Source organism: Macadamia integrifolia, unplaced genomic scaffold (genome assembly GCF_013358625.1).
Source record: "Macadamia integrifolia cultivar HAES 741 unplaced genomic scaffold, SCU_Mint_v3 scaffold2055, whole genome shotgun sequence".
Lineage (NCBI taxonomy): Eukaryota > Viridiplantae > Streptophyta > Magnoliopsida > Proteales > Proteaceae > Macadamia > Macadamia integrifolia.
The window spans coordinates 62812-88136 of record NW_024868485.1 but is presented as its reverse complement, the minus strand read 5'-3'; the positions used below and the strand labels follow the sequence as shown (position 1 = coordinate 88136).

The following is a 25325-nucleotide window of genomic DNA, read 5'->3' as shown; positions in this document are numbered from 1 at the left end:
CACCGTTATTAGATCTCTCATTTTCCGCCAAAATCAGATCCGACCCAGCTTCTTTTTCCGACCCGCTGTTCACCTCCGTACCCACTTCCACATCGTCTGGAACCAAAACTTGGGGATTAACATTCTCGTTCAAAAAGTCCACGTCAAGCTGAATTTGCCCCTCTTGCGCCATATAAAGAGATTGGTCATGTGCCAACTTTTGATTTTTCAAATTGTTGGATAAAGATGTGCTACTACTATCCTTAGTGCAGATTTTCGTGGAAGCATTCCCCTTATCACGGCCAGCCGGCCTGATATGGTCGTATGAATATGCATTACCTAATGGGGAAGATCTCCTAGGTTATCCCATCACTGTGTTACTTTGGTAATGTTTCTCAACAACTTCCTTAGAATTAGAAATTGATATACCAACCATGAACCACCTCACCTCTTTCCACATTCTCTGTAGAATTAGGATTTGATATCCCTGCCATCTCACTTCTTTCAACGTTCTCCAAATGAAGAAGAGTCTCTTCTTCAACGCCATCATCACCTAAGGAATTTACCCTCCTTTCACGCCTAGCTGGCATGCTTGGAATGGAAGGAATCTGATTGTTACTAGGAATAATCAAAGATCTCCTCTTTGAACCCTCTACCGAGTTGACCCTACTCGTTTCTGAACGGGTTGAGTCAACTCCATCTTCTTCCACAAAGACAGCCCCTGAAATGGTGACCGCCCGAACCTTCTCCACTTGACGCTTATCATCCATTCTCTTCGTGTGACACGAATGCACCTGGTGCCCCAACTTCTTGCAATAGCCACATCTGATCATCCCATCCTCAAAAACAACTTTTCTCTTGAAACCGAATGCCTTCATGGAGCCGGGTTCCCTACATTCCACCTAAATCTCTTCCACACAAGTGAAAGAGTCGGAAGCATCAATCTCCACTAGCACTCGAGCAAAATGGCCCAATAAACCCTGTCGAGTCCTACGATCTAGAGCTACAGGTCTACCCACCGCCTTTGCCATGGATAGCAAAACATTCTGGTGCCAGTACTCTTAAGAGAAGATCAGGAAACCTTACACATACGAATTTGGTGAAAACGTGATTCTTGTGGATATTCAAATCAGTTTTCCAACGTTGAAACCTGATCGATTGCCCCCCCAAGCGAGTATGGCTTCTCCTTCAGACCTCCGCCATCTCGACTTCCGAAGCGAATTTAAAAATCATGAACCTCTTCCCCAACGGGTGCATTACCACCCCTTGCCTTAAATTCCAACTCGCTGCCACTTCTTTCCTGAGACCATCTAAGGATCCCAATCTGAAGTTAACCTGGCCTATCAGCGCAAAACGAAAATTTTGCCTCACACTCTCATAATCTTGTTGAGGAATGATTACGTGAGTAATTCTGTCTACCTGTACCGGCTGCGGTGGAGAGTCGATTACAGGCCAGGCATTTCCACCAACAACATTTGCATAAGTATTCTTCTGAGGAACCACCCCCTCCGGCACAACTTCTGCTCTCTTCTCTCCTCCTAATCGATCAGACGGACCCCGATTCACCAACTCTCAATCATCACCATCAGCACCTTCCTCACCCTCAAGAACTTCTTGACAGGCCTCATCACCATTCACACCACTCATCGCTCCAATCCCCCCACTCACTCCATTGCCCGGCGATTGGGTCTATTAGCCCCATAGGTGGTTGCACTTTCATAGATGCTTCTAGTCTCTTTGTACTCTTCAAGAAAGGCTTTTGGGGGTATAGTGGATGGAGCTAAGAGTCTGTTTGGTATCGTTTCTGTTCCAGAAACGCCGTTTCGTGTTAAAAACGAAAATTTCAGTTTCTGTGTCAAAATGCAGTTTTTAAACGAAAAAATGGTGTTTCAAAATTTCAGATTTTTATCGGGAACTTTTTTTTTTTCTTTTGGTAAAATGGAACGAAACTGGGAAGACGGAACTCCATTTTGGAGTTCCGTCCAATCTCGTTTTTTCAGTTTTTTTTTTCACTTTTTGTTCCAAAAAAACAGAAACGGACCATAAATGCACCAAACAGAAGATTCTATTTTTTTATTCCAATAGAACGAAAAAACTCCATAAACGTTTTTTTAGAACGATACCAAACGGAGCCTAAGATACTCTTTAAGAGAAGGACTGCCACATCATCAAGCACTAAGGAGATGACTCTTCAAATTATTTAGGCTGGATTTTCAGACCTGATTCCTTTGTAGTCCGGTGGTGCATGACTTGGTTGACATTGGAACATATTTTTAGAATGGGCCTGAATAAAAAAAACCTCAAGAATCGGGTCAATCACGTGGAAGTTATGATAAAAACGTAAGTGTAACGCATAGTGTCCAAAATTCTGTTTTTGCACATAGAGAATTCATTGGTTTTTTGCATTGTCCTACTTGGATAATATGTAAAAGTTCAAAATATGAAAGTTTAATATATTTGAGATTTTTTTTTTTTTGGGCAACGACACAAAATCAAGTCAATTTGACAAAGGAAGTTATGGCTATTTTTCTACTAGTGTATAGAAGGCGGTTGGATCATTCATAGTCCAACCAGGGGCTGAAATGATGCTCTGGTTGGGCATATTAAATTGAGGATTTGTGGGTGAAAAGATGTGGAACCCACATTTTTTTATAGAGAGAGAGAGAAAGTGTCGGCCTCCAAGCCCTAGAAGACCTACCTCTACCTCCTATGTATTGATTACTCTATTGAATGCTCATGAGAGATTGATTAACTATTGATGAGTACAAGAAATGAAAGGATTGGAGAAGAAAATAAAGAAAAAAAGAAAAAAAGTTTTAGAAGAAAGATGATGAGGAAAAGAAAGGAAGGAATAGGTCAGAGGAGAGCTTCATTGATTGTGGAGACTTCCAATCAATAGCACCTTCAGCGGTTACCCAGTGGCATAGGTAACTCATTTAGAAAATCCCCTTTGTACTGTATTTCACTGGAGGCTAGGTGCTTAATAAATTTTCTATGCAAATACTTGTGTATTGGGTGAGATTTGTATGTTATGAGCTTTGTAATTGGGCATTCAGTATAAGCTCATGTTTTCAATCTTTTGGACTTGTTTAGTGGGTGCTTGACAGAGGGGTTTAGAACTCCTTCATAGTGGGAGATACCTAAATCGGTGTCTATGCAACTTGTGGTGGGTGCCACAAAAATCGTTGTATTTTGCATTATATCAAGGTAGGATTTTGCATTGTAGTCTAAGCTACCATTTTTATCATCCATATAAGCACTCTATCGAACCATGTAGACCCTTTATATATATATATGTATATATTTTTTTTTTCGTGAATAAATAAATATATTAAATCTAAGGAGAAAAAAAAATTACAAAACAAGGATACCAACAAAAGGTATTATGACCGGAACAAAAAACAACTCAAGGATTGCTGAAAAATCAAAACTAGAACAACCAAACCACGTAGACCTTGTTATGTGATTTGCATTATTTAAACTGTTTTAGGTTGTGTGGATGCATTTGTGAATGTGGGTGGAATATAAATGAACACATGGTAGACCTAGCCACATGGTTGTGAGTCCATGCGGTTGCCAGATATGTGTTTATATTTGAGTGTTTGTGCTGTGGATGTGAGCCTGAGTGCTTGCGAAGCCAACATCTAAGTTGAAAGACCAGACGAGGTGGGATTGATTTTCGTGAACCACTGATTTACCCTCTCTTAGTGGCCATCGTGTTCAACAATAACTGGGTCCAAAAAACTGTGTTATTTTTTTGGGGTGAGGGGTGAGGGAGGGTGGAGGGTTTCAATAATTTAACCAGGAGAAGGAAAAATTTTCTTTATAGATGATAATCCAGAGTCCAAACATAACCTTACCTGAGCCTACCATCAGTGACAAGATGGAAAGATATAGTTCCGGCAGTATTAACAGTTCGCAGGTGGACCATTTAATTCTCAGGCTTTAGACGTACCCAATCAACCCGAGTTGTAATTGCACCTCTAGCTCCACTTGAGAGAGAGAGAGAGAGAGAGAGAGAGAGAGAGAGAGAGAGAGAGAGAGAGAGAGAGAGAGAGAGAGAGAGGGAAAGCATGGATGGATTTGCTTAAAGAGGATGAGAAAAGTGAGGCATGGGCCCTAGGCACATCTCTGATACGATATGTACCTGTTATCACAGTTTCGATATCGCACCCTGAATGCTTCTTATACCAAATAAACCCTATTCTGGATACATAAAATTCGAGAGTATCTAAATGTCTTTGATTAAGTACTATTTTATCTCAGTGCTTAAGACAATCAAAAAAAAGATTCATTAAGGAATACAACACTCTTAATTAGGTCTTAGCATTACATAACGCCATTGAAAAGAGTTGAAAGAGAACCTGCTGCTAACTTATGTTCTGAAAGGGATCTCCAATTCATTTGGCAGCACCAACGCTTTCCATGATATGGTCCGAAGTTCTTCGTTCCTGCACCATTAAAGACCTCATGATAATCCCATAAATTATAACTTCTTCACTCCCATATAAAAGGGAAATTTTCATTTCAGTTTTCTTAGGTAGATTCAATTTGAATTTGGGATTCTTCATTGCACTTACATTCTTATTATTGTCAGCCATTGATCCATTCGGTGGAACGTATCTAGCCCACTACATAAATCAAATCATAAAAATTTAAATCTAATGGAGTGCTTGGGACGATTTTGGAGCACAATTTATGGGTCAAAACTAATTAGACTTACATTTTTGGCTGCGGTGCTGAAAGCTTCTCGGTGCGGTATCTCCGGTCTGGCCGCTTTAATGCGTTGTATCTCCTCCCTTTCAAGGAAAACCAATAAGCAGATACATCAACAATCCAGATTTCTATGAGGATAGCTAGAACACCATCAGTTCACATTTCTAAGAGAATAGCTAGGTAATCTTAAATTATCTGTAACTATGGACAGCAGAAGTTTCTTATTCTCCTTACTTCATGAATCGATTATAAGCAGATGGAAGTCTGTGTTTCTTCTCAGGAGCTGCCAAAGTCCAACAAAAAAAAATAAAAATATGAGAGAGAGAGAGAGTGTGTGTGAATCTTCTATTATTCAAGAGAGTGTTAAGAAGTAGCTACGTTTGACCACAAAGGGTGCCTTAGGGGGCAGTTGCTCGTTGGATGTGGAGGAGGAGGGGGAGGTCATAAGAGATTGGCCTGATTGCCCCTTTCTGTAATCTCCAGGAAAGCCTTGCATCTACATGGTATGAGCATCTTCAGTTAGACCCTTAATTTCTTAAGAAAAAAATTATGAACATGGTATCAGATATAAAAGAGTTTAGAAAATTCCAGCAATAAATTCAAAACAATCAAAAGAAATGTATGAATAATGACTGGTATTGCTATTTATATTCTGATCATAGATTCCTTTCATTTTCTAATCTACTCTAACCTGATATAATAAGAAATATAGGTACAAATCATCAAGAAAAATAGATATTTAGAACAACAACTATCAGTTTAGTAGCTACAATCTGTAATCCTTTTTTATGTTGGCTTATTAAAATGATAAGAGTAAATGTTCTAGTCGACAAGAACATAAACAGAGACACCATGGGGGGAGAGAGAGAGAGAGAGATTGGGTTATGAAAGTGTTGAAGAAAAAAAGATAGTATGTGGAGGAGAGAATGAACCTGTCTGTGTAGTGGTATTGGGTAATGTCGATCTAAGAATTGAGCTTGCAGTGGTGGAGGCCTAGTGCTTAGAAAGGATAAATTACTACAGTGACCACATTTCACCGTAACAGTATCCAACAATCTTTTGCATGGGATCCCAACCTACATCATCAATTAAGAACAAGAATAGTAAAATGAGCTTGCAAATTTCATTAATTAATTATTTCAAATACATGGCAGAGGATGGATAGGATAAGAACAAAAACAATTTTGTATCTACGTAAATTACAGCTAGAACAGTGTTGCAAAAGTTGCAGCGGACGTAGCAAAGATGATCAGAGGAAGGAGTGAAATCCATGGCTAGCTGTTTTCTTTCTCAAAAGTACTCACAGAGAGAGAGAGAGAGAGAGGGGAATGACGATGTGGGTTTCACCTGTAAGAAATGAGGTAGCTAGGGTTCTGATAGATCTCTGCTTAAGTAGTCTAACGAAGAAAATCTGGCGCTCCTATTCTCGCCATAATTCCCGCTGTAATGCACAGGGGCGTTGTAGGGTCTGGGTGTCAACATGGAACCAAAACCCAAACCGCCCGTTTAAGATCCAACCAAAGCAAATCAGTTCTATTTTGGTTTTGAAATCTGGAATTTTTTTCTCGGTTCTGTTCAACTTTAGTTTCATGCTTTTTTTTTGGAGAGAACTCTACCTGAAAGTGTCCATAACACCAGCGTCTGTGGCCAATAGGAGGGCGCATGCCCTCTATGTCTTTACGCAGGTACATACTATCAGAACCGAATCAATTGTGTTCGGTTTTGATTTTGAAAATGTGTTCCTATTTTCAGTTTTTGTTTTGCATTTTGTATCTTGAATCAAATTGAAAGTGAACGGATTGATACACACACACAGGGTTCAATTTGGAATTGAAACCAATCATTTAAAACCAAACTAAATTGAACAATAACAAATTGGATCCATTTTGGTTTCAAAATCTAGAATCTTTTTTTGGTTGATTTCATTTCTAGATTGAAACCATCGATTTAAATTGAATATCTATATATATATATATATACATTATTTAATGTTTTATTTATTATGGATGATAAAAGTTAGGTGGATTATGGCCGTATCAAGTAAGAGAGTTTTATTTTATTTTATTTTATTTTATTTTATTTTTATGAAATAAAAAATATCATAAGGGATTTTTGCTGGCGAATATTAAAAAAGTTAATCCAAACACTTAAAAATATGGCTCAAGCCAAATAGTAAACTAAAAGAAAATTGAATCCAATCAATTAGTTCATTTATGGTTTAGAAAATAGGCTTCTTTGGTTAGATTTCGGTTTCTACATGGTGTATCTTGAATTGAATCGAACTTGAACCATTTGACACTCTTAAAAATTCAGAGAGAGAGAGAGAGAGAGAAAGAGAAAATTATCACGACCTTGCGGTTGTTGGATCCTTAACACTCAGTTTAATTCACAGTCCGAAATTAGTTCTCATGAGCCTAACCATTGAAATAATGTACACTTTTTTTGATAATTGAAATTTACTTGGTGACTACTAATAAAGGTATATCAGAGACATACTGAGCAAATAAACAGACAGGTAAATCCAAAAGCATTAATCCATTCATGATCTTTGGATCTAAGGATACATCTAAATTAACATGCATTGTCTCAAAACGGTGCTGTAATGTTTGCCCGGTTCAGTCCTTTTGCCGAGTGAACCATTTTCTGATAATGTTACCTCCCCCCCCCCTCTCTCTCTCTCTCTCTCTCTATCTATCTAGAGGACTTAGTAGCCTTCCTCCATTTAGAATTTGCTTTATATAAACGAACCCTGACATATCTGGTACATGTTGAGTGGATGGGTCATCATTATTCCTCAAATAATTGAATGATCACATCCATCTAATCAGATTACTAATGAGAGTCAATACTAGATGCAGTTCTCAAGTTTTAACATAACCCTACCCTATTAACCTATTGTTACATGTCATCCACATTTCTCTCTCCTTTGTTTCTGTTTTAGTAGAAACATTTCGCATCCCCCTTTAAAATATCAAGACCAGCTTTCCTCTCTCTCTCTCTCTCTCTCATATATTGTACACATGCATGTAATTTGCATAAAGTATGACTGATAAATCGTATATAAGGATAGATTTGGAGACACTAAAGTTTATATATAGAGCGATCAGTGAAGTGAGGAAGAAGAAGACGGAGGGGAGATGAGTATGACATGAAGACTAGGAGTAGGGAGGTGGGTTAGGGAAGAGAACGAAAGAGTCCAATTGTGAGTACATGCACAAAGGTTTAGATGAAGGATAGGGGAAAGTGATATGGACAAGTGCTAAGATCACATGTCACCATCGTAGTAAATTTAGGGTGGGTTGGTGTTGATGGGTGATGTGACGATTCCTCCAGTGCCAAATATGGCAATTTGGCTCTCTTTTCTCTTGCGTTCTTCAACTTTCTATCTTCGTATAAATCGACTTTCCCAAGAACCAGAGGCCTTTGTCAGCTTGTCTCCACCAGATTCCCTGTCTTCCTCGATCTAGAATATGGAGAAGAACCCTCTTCCTCTTCCACTAACTTTATTGACGGATTTGTACATAATCATAAGATCTAGGTAGACTAGTAGCTCCCCTCCTCCTCCATCCAAATCAGGCAATTGTTTAGTTAATTTCTCTTCTTTTCTCTACTCCCCAAGCCTTTTTTCCGTCCTATTTTCCCACTTCACTCTACATTCACTCTTCAAGTCCCTCTTGCTTGATCTTTGGTTTATTTCCTTGATGCTCTTCACGTCCCATCTCCACTTACATGCCTTTATGATAGACCTTTACATTTTCAACCATAAGTTTTGAATTTGAATCTATTTTTAAAGCTGTATATATAACATAAAAAATGTTCTTGGACTAAAATCTAAGAGTTATGAACCATAAAATTTAGGCACAATGAAATTGCATCCGTCGATAAAAGCATCGCTACACATTTGGATTACAAACTAAGGCCCTTCCTGTTGGTTGGTACCTTGAACAATACCAATATTGAGCAATCCTGCAATTGCTTAACCAAGAGGGAGTGAAATAGGGCAAACAAGTTGTTTCTCTTTCTATAAATTAATGTCATTGACAAGCTGTAACAGTGCCAGAAGAAAGATTATGAATTCTGGTTATGTGAAGAACTTGGAAAAACTTGTGGAAACCGAAGATGTAGATGCCAAGAGAATTTTAAGGAAGCTCTGCACTGACAAGTCATGGTTTTGGAGTTGATAATTCTTCCTTGAATCTTATTGATAATGATCAGCTTCTATACAAAGAGAGAGTCCTAATCTAACCATAAAATTATAGACATTTCAAATGAAACGTAGACTAGAATCCTGAAACTTATGGTAAAGCAATATATTTCCTAGAATAGGTAAAACATATATTGGGTTGTTATACCCCCTCAAGATGAAGTCGGATCTTCAGCTTGTCATATTAGAATTCGAAAGCACGCAGAAGATACCCCTTGATCATTAATTATATCAGCCTACTTATTAGTGGTAGATATGAACTGTATAAATAGCTCATGCTTATCAACCTTGTCCTGAACCAAAAAAAAATTCGATCTCAATGTGTTTCGTCCGAGCATGAAAAAATAGATTGGCGGACAGGTATACAGCACCAATGTTGTCACACCATAATATTTGTAGGCGATACAATGGTACACCAAGCTCCTGGAAAGATATATACTATAGCAACGTAAGTCAGTAGAGGCATCAACAAGAGTTTTGTACTCAAATTTGGTAGAGGATGGAGCAACTGCCTTTGCTTGTAAGAGGTCCATGAGATAAGATTTGGATCAAGAAAAATAGTATAACCCCTAGTGGACTTACGGCCACCGGAGTTCCACCCTCAATTGGCATAGGAGAAATCCTAAAGTTGGAGATTAGGGGATCGGGAGGTGAAGACCACGAGTACATGTATGCTTCAAGTAACGGAGATTGCACTTCACCGATACGTAATGTTCTTCAATAGCGGCTTGCATGAACTGGAAAATGTTCTTCAGGGCTATTTTCGGGTCATTCTACATCTCTCCTGCAACCTCCTCCTACAATCCTCTTTGATTGTTTTCTTTTTCTTTCTCCTTCTCCATTGTTGATTTTTCTATCTCCTTCTCTTATCCACTATTCCATGGCTGATCTTGATGACCTAATTTTCCAACACTACCTTCATGGACCCCCTTTCAACCTTTCTTTCAGGTATCCTACCCCCTGCACTGCATCAAACCCTAGCTTAAACTCTTCCACATCAATCCTGATCCATTCACCCCTTTGCATCAAACCTATCTCCCCACCTTGCTATTCTTAATGTACAATATAACACATCTACACATCTCTCTCTCTCTCTCTCTCTCTCTCTCTCTCTCTCTCTCTCGCTCTCTCTCTCCCACCCCCCAAAATCCCAATCTCCTTCAATCGGTGCCCATCACCCCTTCCCGCTCATCATCCAGCCTCTTCTGACCTCACACCATCTTGGACTAATTATTTATAGGCTCCTCTTTTGGAGAAGAGGAATTTAAGCTAAACTTCATCCGTCCAGCTTTCTTCAAAGGGAAATCTATTGCTTTGCTTTCATTTGTCACACTAGATTATGGGTCTACTTGTTGAAGTATTGTTGGGATTCATTTTTTCCTCGAAAATGGTGTCCACCATTAACAGGTGTTAAGTCTTCTCTCTTGTGCCAAAGGAAACATTATAGAGATGTAATCTAGATATTATATAATAGGGTCTTTATCATTTCTTTTAGTTCAGAAGAGGATCTTTAGTCATCATTTGAAAGAGGGCCCTAGTTCATTTATCGTAAGCCGTTCATTCTCCAGCCTTGATTGCCTAATATTTAATTTCAATCTAATGTGCACAGCTTGTTGCTATTGTGAGTGATCTTCTGTGAGGGGTAACGGCCGGAGGATCTAACCCTCCCTCTCTCCTAAGGAAAGAGGTTTTTTAGGGGGCATGAGGGATGGTGTGTTCAATCTTGGGGACTGGGGAACATGATATTGAGGGTTTGGAGTTGCCACCTAGGATTAAGGCCTAAGATCCAGGGCCCGAAAATTGGTCTGGTCCAGAGAGGAGGGTAATTGTCAGGTTTTGGAATTTGAAGGCATTAGGCAACCACTCCACTCGGTTTGACTGGTCTTCTTACCAGATGCTTAAGATGAACATTTTCCTTATTGTTCCTCTACCTCATGCATGGCTAAATTATACTATATACACTACCACATGTGAATGAATGATCTGCAGTTTTCCTACTGAGTTGGAGATTGTACTGCGCTTGACCCTTGTTTTGGGTCAAGAGGGGTGGGCCCCTATAAAAGTAGATGTGAATTGTCTCGTGAGTTCTCCCAGCTCAGGAGAAAATGGTCTTGATCTCTAGCTCTCTTTCTCCGAAAGCTTTGACTTTTTTGTAACCCTTCCTAACTCCTCTGGATACTTTGGTTGATGTTCAACTTGTGAGGGGTAGATCTTGGACTAAAACTTGAACAGAGGTTTGCTTACGAGGGTTTGATCCTCAGCTAGAACTTTGACAGAGGTCTAGCTTGTAAGGACTAGATCATGGGCTAGAAATTCGATAGAGGTCTGGCTTGTAATGACTAAATCTTGGGCCAGAACTTCGACAAAGCTTTGGCTTGTAAGGACTAGATCTTGGGTCAGAAATTTGATAGAGGTTTGGTTTGGGATGCTAGGAAGGGGGTAGGCACTCTCTATGGGCCGGAATGCACTAAGGGCACAACCTTCCTTGTGCATTGTGTCATGTAGGATAGCTGTAGCTGCTCTTTGATAAGTTGCCACAGCATTCTTCAGCCCAAAGGCATCACCTTGTAACAATAGGTTCTCAAAGGAGTGGTGAATATTGTCTTTTCCCTATCTTCTAGGTGCATGGATAAATGACAATAAAGCATGTCCGGCCATATTGTCAACGAGTACATCAAAGTGAGGCAATGGAAAATCATACTTTGCGCTAACCCTGTTGAGATCTCATTAATCGACACACGTGTACCCTTTTGTCTTTCTTGGGAATCGGACTAAACAAGCGATGTTGCACAATGTTGGGGTCGATCCCAGGCATGTCCTCGTAAGACCATGCAAAGAATTCTATGAACTCCTTAAGAAGGCTAATCATTTGTGATGCTTCTTCATTGTTTGGGGTAGCACCAATCTTTACCTCTCAAGGGCATTGGTTTGTCCCTAAATTAATAGTCCGGGTATTCTCATAGATGGGTTGGGCTTTCTTTGGTTTCCATTGTTTTATAAATTTATGATACTCATTAAGATCATCATAAAAACAAGGAAACAAATCATACTCAGAATTAGAGATTTCATTGATGTTCAAAGGAGTAACAGACTCGACATACATGAACTCTAAATATTCATTGAAAGGAATTACAGGAACACTATCAATAACAACAGAGACTCAACAACAGACTCAAAGATAGACTTAGTGCTTTCATTAGTGGTATTGGACTGGTTGACTCTAAAGCATGAGCGAACTTGAAGTTGAATCAAATATTTGTCCAATTCAAAAGTGGTTGACTGACTCGATGAACGAGTAGGTGAGGTAACAAGCCTTCTTCTCCATTGAGGACAATTACTGCCACCTTCTCTATAGTGATAGTCACTTTCTTTCACTCGATGCTGCTTGGTTACAACGATGAATTGACTAATCCTATGCTCCCAGAAGCCAAATTTCTTGAGAGGTGAATCTCACCTGAGGCTGCTTAGCCCTTTCTCGATGAATTCAAGCTTCTCCAACTGATCATTTGATTCCATGCTAACTCCTCGGTCACATCTTTGTCCACCACTTGGGGTCTTCCCATTGTAGTTGGTTCTAGCACAATGTACACAAATGACGATTCTTCTTGCTCTTCTTCCTTTGACATAAGTGCTTCTTCCTCAGAAGAATGAAAAAATATGATTTGAGCTTATGCAATTCCTATGCATGCATTCCTTAGAAGAATGAAAAAATATGATTCCTTAGGTCCTTGGGCAGATGTAAGCTTCAGACTAGCTTTACTTACTTTTCCCACTCCCTCTTCAGAAGAATCCAAGGATTTGTCGTCTCCTTTGATCGAATTAAGGTAGTTGGCCTATAAGAGGATTCATCATCTCCAATCATTGCTATCTCAAACATGCCAGTGATATAGCTTTCCTTATCAATCTCTCTGATTTGGAATTGTTGTACTTTATAGGTGACCCCGTCAAGCTCGTACTAAAAGAAAACCTCAAATCTTGATTGTATCTTAGTGAAGGTTTCGTCAAACCATGGATCGGAAAGTTTTGCCAACCCAAGGCTCAGGCATTTCCATAAAATGGGAAATCCTCTCCTCTCACAAAGTGTCCATTAAGGGTGGGGTAATAAGAAGCGACAATCTTTCGATTCATCCTTTGCACTTTATGACATTTTCCCTATTTTTGACCTTCTTCCTTATTGCAGCATTTTCCCTTGCTTCGTTGTTGAGGAACATATCCCAAGCCTTTCCTTCCTTTGCTTTCAATTATCTCTAGAAATCTTGATACAACTTGGTAATACTTACCAAGTTCAATTCCCAGAAAGTATTGCATATTTTTCATCATGTGAGTAACCAGAGAACTCCAGATTACCTCATAGTTTGTCGGGATGCTTTCCTCAATGGCTCCCTTAGTAGAAAAAGCAAATGTTCCTTCAATCTCAAACTTGCTGAGTCGCACTTCCTTCTCCAGTTCTTCCCCTTTTTAAATGTTAGCCAAAGTATTGACTACCTCAGGATCCCCTGAAATGGCTATCACCTTCCCCTCATGTGTGAATTTCACCTTTTGGTGCAGACTAGAGGACACCTCTCTTGCTTGATGCAACCATGGCCTTCACAAAAGTATGTTGAAGGATGCCAGGATATCTATTACATGAAAGTTAATATCAAACTTTACCAACCAATTATCATTGTTGCCGTGAGGACCCTAATAATCTCTCTTCTGGTATTGTCATAAGCCCATAATGTTTGTTTTGATAGCCTCATCTTCTCCATATTCAAACAAATGCTTGAACTAGACCTCAAAGGCAACACATTTAAGGCGGACCCATTGTCAATAAGAACATGTGGGGCGATCTTGTCATGACATTCCACTGTTATGCCGGACTCCCATGGAGGGAAACTTAGAATCTGTAAGCATCATGGACTATGCGGTATAGGTTGCCCCTACTATTTGTGAGAGCCACATTGGATCACTTTCAATAGGCACTTGCACATTCGTGAGGGACTTGAGAAGAGCCTCGCGATGCGAAGGGGACACCATCAACAATCCCCAGATCTAGATATTGGCTTGAAGCTTTTTTAGTTGAGCCAAGACAGGATTCTTTGGTTCCTCCTTTGAGCCACTATTTGCTTCCCCACTAGCTCTTAGCTACTCCACTACCAAGGACTATTCTTGAACTCCTTCTCGCTTCGCATCTCCATTTTATTTATAGGATTTTTGACAATGATTTCTATAGAATAATGATCATCATCATCACTATCTGTGATGGTAATGATCCCGACCATGGGGATGTCTTCTTCGGTATATTTTTCAGATTCTTCCTCCCGGCTTGGAGTTGGGGGTGGAGGCCTCCACAAATGTCGAGAGCTCTTTCCCATACTATCTTTATTGCATCAAAGGGATATTGAAGTTCTTTGTCTAATCTATGCCCTTCCGTTGCTTCTTTGAGAAGCACCATTTGCTTAGTGTAGTATTGTTGAGTGATGGCAACATCACCTAAGATTTCGTTAGTTTCTTCAAAATGGCTTGTCATCATAGTCAACCATATAGCCACATCTATCATTCGCTCCTTAAATATTGCTTTAAGATCGAAGTCTCCTTCTTCTTTTCCCTCCTCTTCGTAAGAGTTTTCATCATTACTAGGGTCTTATCTGAACCAGACCAGTTCCCCTCTAATCGGATAGGGAGTGCTAAAAGATTGGCATCTATGGGATCTATGATTGGGTCACCTATGGGTAATCTGATGGATCCTCAGGTAGGAAGTATCCAGACATATCTTCTTCATCAGAGCTCCAGGCCTCGAAGTCATCACTATCGTTTCCATCCTCAAAATCCTCCTCCTCATCATCATCATCTTCCTCTTCACTATCTCCTCATCTTCACTAGATTCTTTATTGTCACTGATTCCTTCTGCATGCAAGAGTTCATAATATTCAGAAGGCACTGAATGGAACACCTCCATGGGGTTTGATCCTATATTGTACCCTCAGAGTTCATTAATGACATTATCTAGCTCATCATCTTCAATATCAGTCCCTATGTGGATTAGGAAAGCATGTTCATTGATCTGTTCACCGATTGCCATTGCCATCATTGAATTGAGCAAATCATCTGTGACTAATTCAAATAATGATGAATCATTCTCTTGGGTGTGACTGTATGGATTAATGATGCATGGTCCACTTTCGGACTTTCTTCCACTAGAGCATTCACTTACCCAGTTGACAAAGTCTCACATGGAGATCTTGGCAACGTGAGGATGTCATTCCTGTTATATTCGTTGATCCAACCTCTTTTTGGATCATAAGGCATATGGTCAGCTACCAATTTTAAGGAGTTGGGATAATATGGTGGAGATGATGGATATGAAGTAGGGTGATAGGACAGAGATGTAATGTAAGAGGTTGGATATTCGAAAGGGGATAAAGGGTGGTAGGATGACAATAGAGAATATGACCTTGGGTGATATGATGGAGATGATGGTATTGAGGGTGAAGGTGGGTGATATGGCGGGTCATGTGTTGGCGAGGCAAGAAAGTTTAATAAGGTATGTAATGCAGGACCTTTGGATGGTGAAGACAGTTGAGGTGGATAAATGGGTGATTGACCCATGACCATAACTTCTAATACTCCCTCATATGTATCTTCTCTCTTAAGAGACCACCTTTATTTATTTTTCATCATTCGTGCTATATTCTCCCATTATCCTCCTGTAGGTGCGGGAATCCATGTGGTCCCTCTTGGCCTGGGAACGAATGAGTTGAGTCATGTCATTCTCAGCTACCTCTTCTTCCGATACATATACATGCTAGTGTGAGAACCCCGTGATCATACAACATGAGGCAGTAAAAGTGCATGTCTACATAATACATGTAGATTGCCCTTTGCCAAAAATTGCATTCTTTCTTGTAAGATATCTTGATGAAGCTAATGAAATGCTTTATGATTTCCAGAGGAAGACGCAATCTCAGTACATGCATCAACTTCTCTACCCACTCGAATTCCCTGCGGCGATGATACTTTCAAGAATTGCTAATAAGGTAAGTCCAGTCAAAGAACCATGGCTCAAAATCCTGAGAGTCATTAGCCAATACAATCCCATGGTCTCCGGGAGTGGGTTGGTTATAATATTCGAGGACTGTTTGACCTTACTTCAATAATCCTATTGTCTACCAAATCCTGAACTGCATGCTATAGACTAATGCATCTCTTTGTCATATGGCTTTTTTTATTATGGTAGGAATAATATTCATGATCCCTATACCAAGCTAGTGGGGATTACTAATTACTTTGGGAGCTGCAGTCCCTAAGAGACCCTGCTTCTTCATTTTTTTCATAGACTGTGGTCAATGGCATTCCCAAATCCATGAAATGTTTCTTCGGGCGAGGAGCCTTCCGGATGGGAGCATCTGATTGGATTACAAATGGTTGTGGGCGAGAAGCCATTACTAGTGTTGTTTACTATTGAACAAAACTCACCATATTTGCATTGGGGCTCTTACCTTGCCCACTCTTCACAATCTTCCTAGAATCCTGAACAACTCCTTGGTATTGTGAATCCCTCAGGATCTTGTTCTTAACACCCTGTGGCTATCAATGCATCAAATATCTGCAAATGTTAATAATTAAGATTATCATAATATGGTTTGGAGAGATTTTCAATCAACATTTCCACTTGCTCTACCTCAGATGGGCGATCTGTCATTTTAGTGGCCTTGTCATGAAAGTTCATTAAAAAGGCATTGAATCCTTCCCTTGGCTATTGCCTCAAAGTTTCTAGCTCTTGCAATTTCACATCCACCTTAGTATTGTAGGAGTATTGCTTAGTGAAGACCCGCACCACTGCTGCCCAATTTTAAGTTTGTATGGGCTCTATCTTTGTGAGCCATCTCAATGCTGGTCCTAATAAGGTTAACATAAAAACTTGACCCATCTGTTCATCAGTAAGCTGCCATGACTTGGCGATGCTTATGAATTGCTTCAAGTGAGCCTTGGGATCTCCCGATCCATCAAACCTATCCATTTGCCATTTGAATATTTCAGTGATCCTTGCCCCAAAGAAGAAACTCATTTCACTAGGGTATGGTCATGGTTTTTCTGGCCCTTGCTTGCCCGGATCATGCCTTCGAGTTTCTCGAGTTGTTCCCTCATTCTCTTTTCCCTTTCCATTTCTGATGGTTTCATTTGAACATGAGTGGAAAATTCTTTCTCTTCCTCATTAATCATGAATCTGGTAGGAATCCTAGTTGCAACAGGGTCACTCAAGGGGCGGTGGGACGGGTCTACTCTTGTGCTCCCATGGTCGGGGCTGAATCAGGCCTGGGCTGGTTTCTAAGTATCTTCAATAATTGTGTCATTCCTTGCTTGAGTTTGGAATTTCAGCTTGCATTGCATCCACCGGACGAACCCATGCTGGCTTGAGTGCGTCATTGTTGGCCGAACGCTTACAAAATTTTCCATTCTGAACGAGCCTTTAGCGTCCAGAGATAGACAATTTTGGAGAGACGACGGGGATGACACTAGACTGAAGTGTGTCAACCGATTACCCTGATGAGTCCAGATGGACCGCGGGAAATTTTTTAGGCATTGAATCATGCCGAAGACAAAAAAAAAAAGACTTATGTTAGGACTTATGTCTTCTTTTATTATTTTGACTTTACAAACAAATAATGCACACATAGTTAGTTTGCTAAATGATAGGGGTTGGGCTAGGACTCGAGTCTTTGGTCAAATCCATATTATAAAGCGAGAGATACAGAAAATAGCCCAGACAGGAATGTTCTTATAAAATATTCCATGTTAGTGTGGTCTTGCTTTCTTCAACCTTTCCCCACCTGGTGACCCTTCCTCCTAATTCTCGCAGGACGGGTCTTTAGAGTTGTTCGGTGATTGACATAAATCTTTTATGGGAATTACCCCAGAGTTATGCGCTCTGGACTGCACAAATCTTATTCTTGAGGAGGAAGGACACCTTTCATCCAAAACCCACTTAGGAAAGCATTCCCAAAGACTAAAATGCGTTATAGGAAGATTCCAATCTGGGACCTCACATAACTTCTACAAGTTAGCTTGTGGCATTCCTAATTGTTTTCCATATATTTCTAACATGATGAGGGATGCAATGGATGCAATAGGACTAAACCGATTGGCCTTGATGGAATCTATATATGCGAGGTATGTGATCCTTTTGATATACGTATCAAAAGGGTTGTTTCATTGCCCATTACTCGTGACTGCACACGAGGTTAGACAATTAGCCACTAGGTAGATGGAACCGTGCTGTCACGCAATTCCACGGGTAAAGGTATCCTAGGCTCCAATGAATTGGAGGCCTGATTAAAATCAAAAATAGAAATTCTTAAGCTTAATTAGCTCCATGGATTTGAGCCCCTTGGGCTCTGAGAGATTGGTGCTAGACCAGATCTTCTCAGTTAGGAGAAATATTAAAGAGTTTGTGATGGATTTTAGTTAAGTGAAAACCCGATTACCTATTTATAGCAGTCCATGGATTTCATGCAGGGTTCACCCTACACCTCTTCACTTCTTCACCTCAGGCTCAGGTGTGCAAGTTCAAATTAAGTGTGTTGGTTATGAGAAAGGTCACCGTTTTACAGTTTAGACCTAATTAATCGTTTATAAAATTGAATCCAGCCTTTTAAACAAGAATTGTCAATCATTTAATAAATGATTTGGTTCCAAATCATTTGACTAATGGGTTTGAACAGTTTACAATCTCTTACGGAAAAAAAAAAAGTTTACAATCATATATCGAGAGTTAAGAGTGTCAATTTGAAATTAAAACCGAATATCAAATCCAAAATCGAGCTGAATTGATAGAATCGAATTAATTCGATTTCATATTGATTCTTATTTTGGTATTTTTATTCGGTTAGGCTTGGTTCCGATTTTAGCTTTCGAATCATCGGTTTCAACCGAAACCAAGCCCAGCAACCTCTTAAAGAGTTTCTCAAGCCTTTTCAATTTTATTAGGGTAATTTAATGGGGGAGGAGTTTTGAGAGAAGGAAATATATAGACAAACCCAAGTGGGGTGATGGGACAATGCTTTTCTTTTATTATAATATAAAATAAAATACAAAGTACAGAAAAGACATGAATTGTTGTACTAATATATGTATTTAATTTATATTATAAAATAAGGGCGAGTGGTAACAGGACGTACGTATTGCAATCTTATTTTCACTTTCTTTTAATATTAACCTTCCATTTAAGTTTAGATTAATCTAAACCATTTATTAGTTTTTTATAATATAACGGATTCCTAGTTTTTAGGGTGGAGAGATGACGGATGTGGTTACTTAACTTGTCTAATATTCTTTTATATAAATAAATAAATAAATAAAATAAATCCTATAAGCGGACTCCTCCTTCGATTTTGTTGGGAAATCTCAATTCTCTCTCTCTCTCTCTCTCTCTCTCTCTCTCTCTCTCTCTCTCTCTCTCTCAAAATAGGATGAGATAAGAAAAAAATCAATATAACTATTTTTAGGCACTGAGCATATGAGGGATTGGGCTCCTCTGTAGCACACCCCTGTGCTACAGATCGTGTAGCTCAGCACAGCAGCTCAACACCTGGCTTTTGAAGATCGTGTGGTTTTAGCTCAGAGAGTTGAATACATCAGCAACACACCTGATCCCCGTCTCTAGAGAATCGCTCCTTTTTCAGATCGGTTTGAGTTTTTGAAAACAAAATAGGGCTCTCTGCAACTTAGAAGATTTTAACCCCAAACCGATTTCATATGATCAAGAAGGGGAAGGGAAAAAAAAAATTCTCGTTTTCCCCACTTGCAAAACTTCATCAAAGAGTTTGTTTTTTTTTTTTCTTTTTTTCCTTCGAACCTCCTCTCTCTCTCTCTCTCTATCTAATCTACCTAAGCCGAAGGGAAATATTGATAGGGTTTTGGTGTTTCTCACTAAAAGTTAAAATTTTCCAAGTTACAGAATCACAAAACCAGATACCCTTTCGCCTCCTTTTTTGATTTTTTTTTTTTTTCTGAAGAACCAAGTGAAAAATCCCTACTTTCACATTTATTTCTTCTCGCTTATTCTTGCACCATCAACCCTTGTACTCGTCATTTTTTCTTTTTTTGTGTATTCTCATTTCAAGGAAGAATAAGAAGAAACACTTTGGTTTTCTAGGTTTACTTGTGGTAAAAATCCTCAAGAACAGAAATAGATTGAAAAGTCAGAGAACCCACTTGCTGGATCAGTTCGGGAGATCAAGTGTATCGCCAATGTCTTCCACTCCCTGAGGCTTAAATCCATTAGACCATATGATCTCCAAAAACCACGTGTCAAGCTTTCATGCCGTGTTACACGATCTGTAGCACAGGGGTGTACTACAGAGGAGCCCAATCTGCATATGAGAGACTTGGCCTCACATATCCAAATACCATGTTTACATATTAATCATCAGGGAAGAGATTTGGACAGTAAAGTTTGCATGTATGGCAAAAGACAAATTTGAATTTATAAAGTAAACAAAGTTGTTGAATATCTAGGATTTTATTATTACTTATTGGGTAGATATTATTAACCTATGAGAATTTACCATGGATGCAAATTTTCACTGAAATTGGTAAACAAAACTTCAACTAGACTGGAGAGCGGTGAAAAGGGAAGAAGAAAGAAGGAACAACCTTGAAGAAGAAACAAGGAGAGAGAGAAAGAGAGGATCGAGATTTCTAAGCGGAATGAAAGGAGGAGTCCGCTTATATTGGGATTTTTATTATTTATTTATTTAAATATTAATAATATTAAACAGAGTTGTAACTGTTTACAACTCTGTTAGCAGGATTAACATATTTAACACGTGTCAATCATATCACTTACGTGAACATTCACCGAGCTCTGAACGTTCTGCATTCCTATTTTTCTGCACGTACCATGACCATTTTGCCATAAAATAAACTTTCAAAATTTTGACATGTCGTCTTGTTTTACTTTCACTTTTTACTTTTACTTTAACTTTTGGGTTTTGAACTTAAAAGGGTTAGAGAGAAGTTTTGAATGAAAAATTCAAAACACTAAAGCAAAAGTCAAAGACTTGTTCTCTAGGACATGTTTAGTCCCACATTAGAAAAAGAGAGTTGGAAATATGGGTATATATATAGACTTATTACTTAAGGGTGCAAGCCCTGTAGAGAGGAACTCTCCCACTTCTCATATGTGTGGGGTTTTTTGGGGTGCTTGTTTTCCTTACTAACTATTGCGGTTGGTTGGGGGTTCTGCATTCTCAATTCTCAGAAGTGAGACTCCAACGGAGTTGTGACTTGCAACATAGAGAGATGATGGTGACCCAAGGAATGGAACTGTACCAAATTGGAGCCGAAACCGTTTGGCTCGATTTGAATGTGCATTTTTAGAACTCACAGAAAATATTATGAACATCACCTATTTACCCAAAAAAAAAAAAAAAGCTGTATATATATATATATATATATAAAGACTGGGCATAGTTGTTACTAATTATGGAAGGGGAGATTGATGATCTCAACAGCACAAGCACACAAGGGATAACACTAACGAACATATCTCAACTGGTTTTGAAGGGGATGGATCTTCAATTCAGTTACCTTCTCCTCGATCACATCTTCCTTTCAAGGGTGGGGCTAAGCCGGCTTCCCCCCTCTGCATTGCTGGTAAGTTGTACAGTGATCTGACGGACTATGACCTCCTTATGGCAAGCAGTTCTGATCCCTGTGCTCATCGCAAAAAGGTCTATTTCTTCCAAAACTCCATGTATGTCCAAATTTTGGGAGCCGAGAATCCTCCTAATCACTTGGGAGTCCGTCAAGAACTCCTCGTCGGCAATGCTGCTGTTGCGGGCTAGTGTTGAGTGGTAACTTGTGCGACCACCTCCTTCACAATATTGCAGTAGCATCACCAGAACAACCGCCGTTGTTACTCTCCTGAAATCTCTCTTCTTCCAGCACTCCATTCCCTTGCCTCAACTCTCCTTTGTCTTTGATGCTTTGATCACACACACACACATATATATAAAATAGACATGTGCAATTGCACATGTAAGCATTTGTCACGTGATAGAGAAACTAAATGTCTACAATAATCTAAATGCATTCTAAAAATGATTCTTTGTAAAATTAATTGATCCAAATTTTTGAAAGGCTCAATCTATTTCAATCTAAATTATAAAGAAAAGAAAAATAATTTAAACACGAGTTTAAGATACAAAAGATTAGAGAAAGAAAAAAAAAAAAGGGCAAAACAAAAACAAAGCAGATTATGCAGCAAGGCTGATCTAGTTAAACTTTATAAAGTTAGATTACAACCTCAAATATAACTTTTCCAATTGATTTATTTGACTGCGAGTTCAAATTAAAGAATCTTCAATAGAAGCAAAATCAAACACAAAAATAGAAAATAACCACCACCTCCTCAACGGATTGTGTTTTACTGTGAGAGTAATAAGGGAGAGAAAAGTGTTATGAAAAGGAAAGGAAAATAGAGAGTATGATAGAAGAAAAGAGAGAGAGTTAGAGGAATACAAAACCCCATACCTGTAAAATAGACAATGGTCATTCATGGTGAATTTAGATGGCCATTTGTTGGTGGGGGAAGACAAAATACAGAATGCACAATTGAACATTGAACAAACTTGCTTTCAATATTAAAAAGGATCCCATCCAAGCGGAAAAATATTAAGCAAAATTCTATCAAAAACACAAACTAAAACTCAAACAGAGTGAGAAGAAATTAAAACTTATCAATGTTCTTAATCACCAAGGAAGCATATAAAACCTATGAATACATTATTGGGAGAATGACATAGGAATTGCTTCGGACATTCATGAGACCAAATAAAACCCGTGAATGCATAGGAGACATTCTTCAATACATGAAGAAACCTAAGGGATGGGGAGGCTAATAGAAAACTAAATTCATCTACCCAGTATTGTGCACTCATTCCAGCAAAAAAGACTAATAATTAAAAATAAAAAATAAAAAAATCATCTACCCAATATTATGCATTCATTCCAGTAAAAAAGACTAATAATAAAAAACTTAATGTGTCAGCCCAATTAATTTATGCACTCATTTCGACACACACACACACACACACACACAAAAGGAAAAAAAAAAAGAGATCAAGTTCCTTATTCAAAAAGGTTGCAAACTTACAGTTCCTCCATTAACCATTTTCTGCCAAAAAAGATAGAAAATATAATAAGGAATGGTTCATGCAACATTACTTGCATAGGATATATGCACTTATTCCAACAAAAAAAAACTACACGAGGACAAGGATTTTGAAGATTATGGAGATATTGAAAGAATATATGAAATAATTGTGATGGAAATGATAGTGGTGGTCCACCTAAGAGGACCAAGTTCTTTCTAAGAGCAGAGTGGTTACCAAACACAACCAAAAAATGTTGAACATTAATTTCTTGAAATATATGCACTGTGTTAGTTCACATCTCTTGTAATATTACAGGAGTCGATCTGTAAAATTTATAATTAAATTTAGGAAGAGTAACTATCAATATAGCTTTTATAAAAATAAAAGTTTTAGACTGCTTGAACTAATTGAATTTAAAATGGTTTAGTTTTTTTTTTAATTTTTTTTATTAATATAACTGAATTTAAAATGTTGAGATTCAGATTTTGTGCAAGGAAATAATAATCACAACTTCAAGTACCAAATCTGGAAATATCACATAAAATCTAAGGGTTAGAGTGGAGGTTGTAAAACAAATCCAAAAATTGCCACACTACAGATGAAATTGAAGAATTGATAAGATATAAAAATACATCATTTGAAACTAAGAAAATATTTTGATTTAAAAAATGGATTCCAAAAGTTCACAATTTAAGTCTTTAGCATAAAAATTAAAATTTCTCAAAAAAATAAAAATAAATAAATAATAAAAATAAAAAGTACTCAATTCAGTGCATAACTATATTTTTTATTCTATTGCTTTTTTAAACTAATACCCCCAAACCTAACACTAAAAAGGTTGATGAACGAGCCAGGTTAGAATATTTTTACAAACAGATTCCTTTTTAAGCATGTGGATTCAAAAAATATAAGAAGATTTAAGCTAATTTAAAAGATGTCTTTTGTTCATCCTGATCAGTAGAAACTAAATCCCTATTTAAACGATTAAACTAATTTAAATTGAACAAAAGATGCCAATAACCTTTTACAAAACAATTAACCAACCACAATAATCCAAAAAAAAAACACAATATAGAAAACACAAATTTCAATAAAAATTTCAAGAGAGACGGGGTAAGATTAGGTCCTTCTTGAAACCTTGTAATTTCAAATAACAAGTAGCTCGATTTCTGTATAGATCAGCGATCTTCTGCACTTTTATCTTCTCCATAGTGAGAGCTTGGGTATAAAACGCTAAACGTTTTTCCTTCTTTTCTTCCTCCCTTCTTTGCATTAGGATAGCAACCAAGGAGGAAAAGAAGGAGAACAATGAAAGGATCAGAAACCATAAAACTTGAAACCCCAATGGGATACACTTTTGTAAGGTGCATCACGGTAGAAATATTCTGTTACGTATGCTGGCTCATCTTCAAAACTTCTACTTATTCACACCAACCACCAGTGATTTGCATAATTTAAAAAACAAAATACACCACCACCAACAACACATCTAATGCTTCCTCCATTTCCACATTACGACCATACATCCAAAGCCATTTCATATGTCAATGCCAAACCCCCTACCATTCCCTCCAAAATAAAAAACACCAAATTCCAACACTACAACATAATCCCTGTTAATAGCAAAACCACAATCTCTATTGAATGTAATAAATCATAATAACCAACATAATCCCCGTTGAATGTCATAATAAGGAACATCAATAGCTTTTAAACTCAAGAGAGATAATTCTTCAACTATTGCACTTCCTTGGTAAGAAGCTCAATTATCTCCTATAAAAAAAATACCGTAGGGACCCCATCAGGTTTGATCAATAAGGATAAAATTGAACCAAACTCCAAAGCTTGAGTGAATGTAAAAGTATCCCTCCTGGAAAGACCGAGAAGAAGGGGGAGGAAGATTTTTTTTTTGTTTGGTGGGGAGAATAAAAACGATAACAAAGGGAGGTAAAGAAGATTTTTCTGTTGCAGTTGACGGCAAAATCAGCCATGCCTGCATTGGTCAACTCGTAGCAACCAAAACGCTTGAGGTTAGTGACGTTACGGTAGTGGATAGAGAAAAAAAAATCCAAAAATATAACTTTTTTGTACAAAAATCTTAAAGTATAGATTTTTTTTTTTATATAGAAAGAAAAAGAGAAAGAGAGAAACGTGATAGGAAAGAGGGAAATGTTTATTTAAAAAATCCTAGAACATAGATTTTTTTTTTTTAGAAGAAGCGTGAGAGAGAGGATGGAGAAAATTTTAAAAGAATTTTTTTTTAGGTAAAGACAATTTCTTAAATATAG

At 38.2% G+C, this 25325-nt stretch overlaps 1 protein-coding gene across 2 annotated transcripts; it reads right to left on the bottom strand.

Moving 5' to 3' along the window:
- Positions 1 to 4199: 4199 nt before the first annotated feature.
- On the bottom strand, positions 4200 to 6042 carry LOC122065584 (protein CRABS CLAW-like). 2 transcript variants are annotated; one of them, XM_042629404.1, is made up of 7 exons: positions 5899 to 6042; positions 5628 to 5771; positions 5074 to 5191; positions 4930 to 4978; positions 4703 to 4778; positions 4560 to 4610; positions 4200 to 4430 (listed from the first exon to the last, which is right to left on the bottom strand). In XM_042629404.1, exons 1-7 carry the CDS (start codon positions 5965 to 5967, stop codon positions 4380 to 4382), a joined length of 558 nt encoding a protein of 185 aa, XP_042485338.1. In that variant the 5' UTR covers positions 5968 to 6042; the 3' UTR covers positions 4200 to 4379. The 2 variants fall into 2 exon arrangements, with proteins under 2 accessions (XP_042485338.1, XP_042485336.1); XM_042629402.1 differs by having other exon boundaries at positions 5890 to 6036.
- Positions 6043 to 25325: the final 19283 nt, after the last annotated feature.